The sequence below is a fragment of the Plectropomus leopardus genome, chromosome 15 (genome assembly GCF_008729295.1).
Source record: "Plectropomus leopardus isolate mb chromosome 15, YSFRI_Pleo_2.0, whole genome shotgun sequence".
NCBI lineage: Eukaryota > Metazoa > Chordata > Actinopteri > Perciformes > Serranidae > Plectropomus > Plectropomus leopardus.
Window position 1 is genome coordinate 20406949 of NC_056477.1, and position 9365 is coordinate 20416313.

Here is a 9365-nt window from a genome sequence, read left to right on the forward strand (position 1 = left end):
AGTCCCACCAGTACCCCGATATGCATGGGAGTGCGAGGGCCCGTTCATTGCTGCTTGCAGCTTTAATTTTACATTACATTACCACATCAACGTATCCATTTTTCCCCTTAGCAAACTGTCTTCAATGTTGACAATGTATATTAATCGTAACTATTGAAAAGAAACACTGCTGTTGAGACTACTATAGGTTTTTGTTTTGGAGGAATCATTTTGAGTCAAATTGTAATTCTCAACTGACAAAAATATGATAAGCCACGCCCAGTGCAACAGACCTGAAACTTGAACTGAGGTCAGAATAACAATAGTTCTTCTCCATACAATATTTAGTGTAGAATTACGTCTTACAGAACAACCCAAATCTGTGTGAAGCACAACATCTACAGGTTAGGGCAGGGTTTTCCACTGTCCCGACATGTCTAAAACTTCTAAGAAATGGCCTGGTCGTAGTTTGTCCTATAGTTAAAAAAATCTTAGTGTAAAGAAGGACTTAAAAGCTCACAAAAAGCAGATAGCAACTTTAGCAAAGTGGGATAAATAAGTGCTGACTACAGTGACTCATAAGTGTAAAAAAAAAAAGGCCCAGAATGACACTCAGGCTCTGAATCAACCAACATCAGTTAATGAAAGTGATTTATCATGTGTGATTGTAGCTTTGTGCAAACTTTAACATGATTAAAATGAATTGTATCCAAATGGCTTCAACAGCACACAAGAGGAAAGTGTGTGAGATTTACAGGGATTTAGCAGCATCTAATGGTGAGGATTGCAGATAACATTTTTTTGAGAGGTATCTTCCTCTCCAAAACAAACTGACCAGGTGATTTAAACCAGTAAAAAAAAAATGAGTAAAGCAATTTTACATTAAAAAAAATCAGTGTTTCCAAAGCTCTCGTCGCTGAGTAGCAGCTAACTACACTGGCTGATGTAAAATTGCAAAACTAAATGGCCCCATCTAAAACCAGTGTTAGGTTGTTTGTTCTGGGCTACTGTGGAAACATGGCGGTGCAACATGATGATCTCCGTAGACAAGTATCCGCTCCCTATGTAGATGTAAACGGCTCAACTCACCCTACTCTCCCCTAATATGGGATACTTTCATAAAAATCTTAAATGTGTTCAAGATAATTATAGTAAGAATTCTAAGTTCGTACTAAAATGTTTGTAGTGTAGTAGATCTGTATGTATACATTTTTAATCCTATAGAGATTAAAAATTGAATTGAAAAATGAATCCTTCCATTAAAAAGTGTAATTGATATTTTTTTTTATTTTTTTCTTATTACTTTTCTCTCTTTAAAAACTCTTTTCCAATAAAATAATAATTCATACACTAGCACTGCTCTGGTGTCACTTTCCAACAGAGTGCAGCAGATTTGGACATTTAATGCAACGCAACAAAAATGCAGAATCAGTATCTAATTTACCAGTAGATGTCAGAGTTCTCATAGATTTGGGTTTGCTGCTCGGACGTCACTGACTGGGTTGCGCCCAAACTTTCAAAGTGCTTGCAGCAGCATGAAGTTTTCAACTGACACGAAGTTATGCAGCAGCCATTTCCTGCTCTGTGTGGTTTAGGGTTGTATTTCCCCTTTTACTACTTAGAGATGCTGCTGCTGGCTGTTATTAGCTCTGGTAGGCTGGTCTTAGCACAGCTGTGATAAAAACCTAAAATAAATATCCCCCAAGCCACCAAAAGAGTGCTCTGTGGCTAACTCCACCTCTGTTTCTCTGTTTGCTTAACAGACTCTTTAACATGTATGAACTGTATTTCTGTTCTTCTCTACAAGTCACAGATTCTAGTGATTGCAATGTAGGCAAGCTATGACATGTGCTGACAGTAGGGTGCTCTGCTTTTTGGAACAGAAGCTAGGCCGGATGTGGGACAGGACTCTGACTCTCTGTAAACCACCAGTCCACACAGAAGAAGCAAAGCCCCCGTGATGTTGAAGCAGAGTATGTTTAGTCGCTGTGGAAGAAGATTTTATTATGCATTAAATGATCATTCAAAGGGAGGAGTTTTGAGAAAGAGGACAAAAACAATGTATCATCTAGACAAGATTAACATCATTCTTTTGCCAATGGTGCAGTTCAGTAGATTGCACAATAAACAGCTTTTTTGTCATTGGTAACTGTAGTATTTCTCACTGAGTGTGCCCAGCATATGTTGTCAGAGCAGACAGCAGCATTGTATTGCACATTTTGACCTAAACATTTTGCCTCACAAAAGAGCTAAGAAAAATCCCCAGTCCCTGTGTTTGGTCCTTAAATATTCTAAAATCTTGACTCATAAGTTTTCTCATCAGACTGACATGCTGCATTTTAAATTATACAGCACAAATATTTATCGTATTGGATTTTAACTACTGATACATTAATGAGTATATAATTTGGTAAAGACTGGGCAAATTTTGAGCTGGGTAGTTTAGGGAATTCCATCCCTGGAGATCAGTCAAGTCTTTTCTGAATGAAAATACATATTTTTCCTCTCCCCTGTAGACTGTAACAAATTACTGTAAAAAATACTGCTAACAGTTAATGTCGAGGATTTTTTTGTTTTGCTGTATTTTTTTCAAAATACATCAAAACACTGCAGACAACATCTTGAAACTTTTTAGAGCCCAAATTGTTGCTGTAAAAACAGCGCAAATTTTACCAGCAATTAAGAGCCTTTTTAAATATAGTAAAACACTGTAAATCTTTATCCTTTTTGGATTATTACACAGTGAACCTCAAATTCTACTGTAGAATACTCTAATAAATTTAACAATAATATACTGTTGAAGGTATTTATGGTGATCACAGTGTAAAAAAAGACTACTGCCAGCATCTTACGGATATGGTTGGCTAGTATGGTTCTTTAGAAAGAAAATAGTTCCTACATGAAACTGCTCACAACAAGGTCTGTGGATCATCTTGAGTAACTGGGTCAGGATTTCTGGAGAGACATTTTTGTTGAGTTTTTTAAATGTATTTTTGACGCTTTGAGCACCACAAGCCAAGTGCCATGTTCTTCCATTATATTGGAGAGAAGGCAGACATCTTTATGACCAATATCTCCAACACTTGGCCACTCATGCCAAAACAATATAGACTGATAAATAGCACTAGAGGTAAGAGGAAAAATATAAACTTTTGATTTGGGGATGAACTATCCCTTTAACCCATAATAGCACATTGTAATCTGAATCTGCAAAGTACAGCAACTACATTTATCACATAAATGTAGTTAAATACAAAAAACAAAACAATATTTGCCTAAGAATTGTTGTGGAGTAGAAGTATAAAGCAGCAGAGAATTGAAATACCCAAGTCAAGTACATGAGAATTGTACTTAAGCACAGCACTGGAGTAAAGGTACATTGTTATTTTCCACCATTGGAGGAAAGGAGGAAAGGGGGGGGTGGACTGGGCTCCTACTTCCTAGCTACACCCCTGGACTACAGAGAAGGAACATTTACACGTCTGTTCACTCTCAAAATTGATGCAGTTTTCCAAAAGCCTTGCAGAGAAGTGTCATGTACATATAATTACGCTCCCTCTACTGTATATGTGACTATATGGCAATGAAACAGAGAAATACAGGCCTCGCATTGAGTCTACGCTCTAATTTTACATGCACCAGAGTCACTTTTTGTGAATCATCTGAAGTGCCCTGACTCATCAGTCTTCACAGAGCATAACTGGAGAAAAAAAACATCTAAGAAACTCAGTTGGCAAATTAAATCTTAGACTTGAAGTTAATTCTGTCCAGATAAAGCCTTTTAGTTGGTAAACCTAATGCTCACTGTGCAGGACTGGATCAAAAACAGTCATGTTTTTGTGCATTTATCTAATGACTGTGACTATTGGAATCTGATGGAGGCGTAACGTCTCACTTTTCGCAGGTAGATGGATAAATCCCTTTGACATAACTCTACACTTATCCTGTCTTTTACCTTATAAGGCCACTGAACTGCATGTCAAAGGCAGATGAGTGGAACATGTGCACAGGTTTGTTCTCCATATAAGGGTATATGTGCCGCTCCCACCTATCACTGACTCAAGCTCACCTGGGGTTTCACCTAAAAAGGAAAGTCTCTCTCTATGTCAAATTTGTTTATGGCAAGGGTATCAAAATTGTTAATATTGTGCCAGGCAATGAAGCACATAAATCCATTGTGATTTAGGCTTCAAATGTAATGTGATTAAATGCAAATGCCGAGGTTGCAGCTGAAACTGTCACACCTGGGAGGAGGGGGAAGGGCCTGGTTTTGGAGGTGTGCTCATTTAGCCCGGCTCCTCCTCTATGAGTCAACCTGCTCTCCTTCCTCATAACCCTTCAGCATTTTGACTGCTGCTGCCATTTTTCTCTGCTGCCTGTTCCTTCACACATCTGAAGAAAAATGGTGAGTAACTTTCTCAAAGAATTTGGCTGAACTGATTTGCACTGCGTCAACTTGCAACTTCTTCTCCGTGATTTGTGTCCCCCACAGAACGTGCAATGTAGAGAGGATGTAACTTTGAACTGCCATGTCCTCATTTTAACAACATGTGTAAAAACTGTAAACTCAGTGAAGTCTGGTTGTGATTATTTTTAGAGCGAAAGGCTTCCGTTTGATGTTTCTTTGAGGAAATGGTTTGCGCAGTGAAAAGAGCTCAGTGTCTGAAAGGGCTTGTTCAAGGTGTGGTTTTGCCTCCAAAATGGAGGGAGCTTTGTTCGTGCTTCAAACTTGTTCTGAGAGAATCCCTCGGGGCGGTCGTTCTTGTGCTAACTTGTTCCACAATGACTGGAATGTGACAGAGCCGAGGCCTTGAAAAAAAAACCCAATAGGGAAGCTACGCCCATGGCATGTTACTGCTGAAAAGCTGCTTGAACATTTCCACATTGAATTGCTTTAAAAGTCTCAACACATCTCTCCCAAGTCTAGTTTTGAAGAACTTCCTGTTTCAACATCTTGCAGTTCTGCTTTCTGTCACCAGACCTAAGTACAAGTGAACAAAGTCTGCTTAAAAATGAGACAAAGCCCAAAATCTCACCTTCGTGTGCATGCTATGATAGTCTTTTATCATGTTGTCATTTTACAGGAATTTGAGCACTTAACTGGAAAATTAGACTTGAAGCTGAACTAACTAAATCCCATGATTAAAACAAGGGAGTAGAAAAGAGGTATCACTTTTTTCTAATGAAATTAATTAATTTAGTCTATTTGCATCCACTTTTAAGTCATGTTTCTTATTGTCATTCAAAACACAAAATCTTTTGCAACTGCAATTTTTTTGTCTTTGTGTGTTTCTGTTATAATGTAGCTGACTTAAGGCTTTGCATTTCTTAAGTTGTTTGGAACAGTAAATAAGTTTTAATTCTAAAAAGTTAACCAACATAGTGTGTTGTGATGTGAATGTGACCACAGGTTTTGGTTGTCTTATGGTTTTTTGTACTTAATGTCTGCCATGTTTTGTGTTCTCTTTAAATAGGCGTCTGGAGTAAAGGTTCATGATTGTGTGAAGGACCTCTTCCAAAAAATGAAAGTGCGTACAGGTGATACTTGTGAGGAAGACCGTCTGAGATTCGTTACATTTCTAATCGACGAAGCAAAGGGCGAAATTGTACCGGATCTAAAAATCCTTCAGAAAGACCTGTGTGGAGTGGATGATCACTTCAAGCACTTTAAGAATCAGCTGGACGACAAGCAGTGCCGCTACGTACTGTACGACTGCCACTACGAAACCACTGAAACCGTAAAGGAGGACCTGGTCTTCCTAATGTGGTAGGTCATTGTATTGCAGTTGAAGCAAAATTACTCCTTTACCTAAATTACTTGATTATTTTTCTGCATCCTTAGCTGACAGCAGACTATTGAGAAGGCTGTCCAATATTGTCTTAGTTACATTCTCACATGTAGTCAGGAGCTCATCTTTTTTGGAGGAGGCTTATTCTTTTTGGATGAATACTACAGTTAAATGGTGACTTCACTTCCCATCAGGGCTGCTGATTGTGCAGGGGTCAGACAGAAAATGAGCTACGCCAGCTCAAAGGTCGCTCTTTCAAAGTGCTTTGATGGTGAGTTTATGTTGTTGTTTTTTCTTTCTTTTTGCTTGTTCAATTTGGTTTCATCACATTTATTATTGTGACAGTGATAATATTAATTCATATTGAATAATGTTCAGTCTCTCAAAGTCCCTCTTTTGTCTCCAACAGGTGTCAAGGTTAATAAGAACATCAATGACTCTGCAGAAATTGAAAGGGGTAGTTTCACAGAATTGCTTGAGTGTGCTACTGGAAAAGTCATCATCTCACTTGAGGGCAAGCCCACGGGTCAAGGTTGTTCTCAACAGAGGGTTAATTAAACAAACCATCTTTCCCCTGTTTCATAGCATAAGAAATCTAGAGGGATATTTGGAGGGGAAGGGGGCTTAAAGGGAAGGTTTGGGCTCTTGATGGGATTGGACTCCTTTTACACAAACCCCTGACGTTTGTCCCCTACTGAACTCTCAAGTCACTCCAGGCTGTGAAATCAGTCTTATTCAGATGTAATTTTATTCCTTTTTTTTTTTTTGAGATGGGGCTATTTTCTGTTTCTTGACTCTTAGTACATTTATACTTCTCATCTCAGTAATTTCCTGTTTTTATTTCCATACACACTGTTTAAGATCCCACCATACCATTGTACCTTGTGTGTATGTTCACTGTATCCTGTAAAATATCCCTATGAGTTTACGAGGTTAAAATGGCACAGCCTGTGTGTTTTGACGTGAATCTGTTTTTCCTAGACTGTTACACATTTACGAATACCTAATAAAGATTTAAAAAATTGTCCAACTTTTACAAAGAAACAAAGTTTTTTCTAAGAAATGCTCCAATGTCTGAATATTGTCAAATAAATTCAATGCAACCAAATTTGCCAGTGTTTTCTTTTTCTTTTTCCACAGACAGAAAAAAACCTGTGGTTCTAAATTTACTGCTGAAATGAGATGGTGTTGGTTTATCGATTTAGCAATCTCTGCAGAAACGTTCTGTTTTTCCTCTTAATTATAGGTGTCAGCGTTGATCCACAGATCAATGGTTAGTCCTGAGGTAATTATGCAGCCACACTTTTTTTTTTTAGTGTTAATCTAACAAATTTCCATTTTTAAACTTCATTTCATGAATGATAAAATTGTACTTGTACTGGCTTTTATTTGTGCCATGACTTTTTTTTTTTTTTTTTTTTTTTAACAAAACAGTAATCTACGTTAGGACAAATAATTCAAAGGCTGTTGCATCAGTACAGGGTGATTGGACCCCATTTGGATGTCCTATCGTTCCCGGGGGAAGTATCTAGGTGGAATTTAGGTAATGTGGGACACTTTTTGGTATAAGCCTCAGAACACTTAAAAACAAAAACTCAGTCAAGTGATGTTTTCATAAAGCATTTTAGGCTTTGCAGATATTTTATCCTGTAAATATAAAATGCAAGTACACAATCTTTTAGAAGCTACACACAATCAAACATACTGTGACCCTCTCTCTCACTCAGGCAGCAAGTGGGACAGCTTTTTTTAAACGGGGACAGTCATTTTTACATAAAAAAAACAAACAAACAGGCCTCCTCGCTACTAAGTAAATGCAAAACATTTTTAAAACAGTAAACATCTATGTAATTCAGTGGAGGAGGAACAATTCATTGAAAATGTTTACCTGAACAAAGCTGTCACACTTCAACTGACATGTTCAGGTATTTGGGACAGTGAAACACAACATGAAACATTTTATTTCAAAAACAAAGCTTTTTTATTAAACTTTTTTTGTTGTTGTTTCAGCCAGTGTTTAAACTACTTGCAGCAATTCCAAGATCAGTTTTGGTGACTGGCCATTGATTTTGCACATATCAAATCCTTAAAATGCTTATCTAAGCAACTTAACCTGATGTCCCACTTTACCTGAACTCACCCTCATCTGAAAGATACTGTTTCTCTTCACAGTCGATCATTTATCTGAACAATCCTCTCTGACAACATTACAAATATTACACATCATTGATTTGCATTGTGTGTATCTGCATTATGGTATCCAAGTGCTGTATAATGATTTTATTTTACTTATCTAAATTATACATATCTAGTCTTATACATGTTAGGTTTTAAATTTTGGCACTCTTGCATGTTAAGCAGGTTGCATTTTATTTATAAAAAGTGCTATACAAATAAAAATTATTATTAATTATTATAAATGTGTATATTGAAAGTATAATAGATTCTTATGGGCCCATAAAAAGCAGGAAGCATGAGTTTAGAGTTGTAAATGAAATTTGCAGTTGCATAAAAAAAGAAATTTCTTACACAAATGCTACTCTTTATTCATATTCCATTACTACAGCCATGTTTATGGAGTCAGTGATATACCAATACCATAAATAAAGCTCAAAGACGGGCAGTAATTTGCCTTTAATGATCACACCTTCACACACATTTTATATTCATGCCTTTGCCCATTTCATGCTTGCAACACAACCAGCTGTACCATTCAGTTTGATGATTATTTCACTTTCTTGGCGAGAGTCGGGTGAGAGAATCGATATCATACCTGTGATTGTTTGCTTAATATGTTGCTGGAGTTTGCAAGCAGTTAGCTTAGCTGCCTCAGTTTTTTTTTTGTTGTTGTTTTTTTCAAGTTAATCAAGGTTAATTAAAGTTTCACTTGTTTTGCTCTCCCACACACCATTGTCTCGTTCAGGTTGTGTGTTTGGGCATCTGTATTTTACCTGACTGTTAATATTTCTGTCAACCTTTACTTTTATTCTACAAAATCCCTAAATAAAATGTATACATTTACTTCAACACGTCCCCTAAACATCTAAAAAAGGAGGGGGAGGGGAGGTAACCTGGATTTGTTCTTTAAATCCTGTGAAGACAACCTCGTTTTTGTCATTGTTAACAGTAACTGTTACTACCGTTGTTACTTTTACTTTCAACAAAAATACTTTTAATACTTTTTACTCAGGCAATATTCTCACAGGTGACTAACGTCTTCCAAAGTCTTTTCTCCTACAAATCTGTACTTTTACCTAGGTGTGGCTCATCCACCACTGACTGTGGGTGTGTTGGGGGGGAAGGGGAGGATGACAGAGATCATGCCTAAAACAAAACCATACATGGCTCTTGAAGAGTCCCGCAAATAAACTCCATTTTGTACAATACTTCCTTGTGTTTGTAACAGCTGATGCAACCTGGATCTTCCCGTGTGTAAAGCTTTATCTAATGCAATGCCACATTTTTATCAGGCTTTTTTTTTTTTAAAAAAAAAAGAAACACGCTAGTCACTTTTTTAAGGATAACAAAAGTGAGCAACTATATAGTTAATTTTCAACCCTCCATTTTGCTCTATGATGGCACACAGTGCGGATGTTC

General features: G+C 37.2%; 1 protein-coding gene across 1 annotated transcript; it reads left to right on the forward strand.

Moving 5' to 3' along the window:
- Positions 1–4302: 4302 nt before the first annotated feature.
- cfl1l (cofilin 1 (non-muscle), like) lies at positions 4303–6876 on the forward strand. The gene is made up of 4 exons (XM_042502146.1): positions 4303–4384; positions 5454–5746; positions 5963–6039; positions 6178–6876. Exons 1-4 carry the CDS (start codon positions 4382–4384, stop codon positions 6324–6326), a joined length of 522 nt encoding a protein of 173 aa, XP_042358080.1. The 5' UTR covers positions 4303–4381; the 3' UTR covers positions 6327–6876.
- The last annotated feature ends 2489 nt before the right edge of the window (positions 6877–9365 follow it).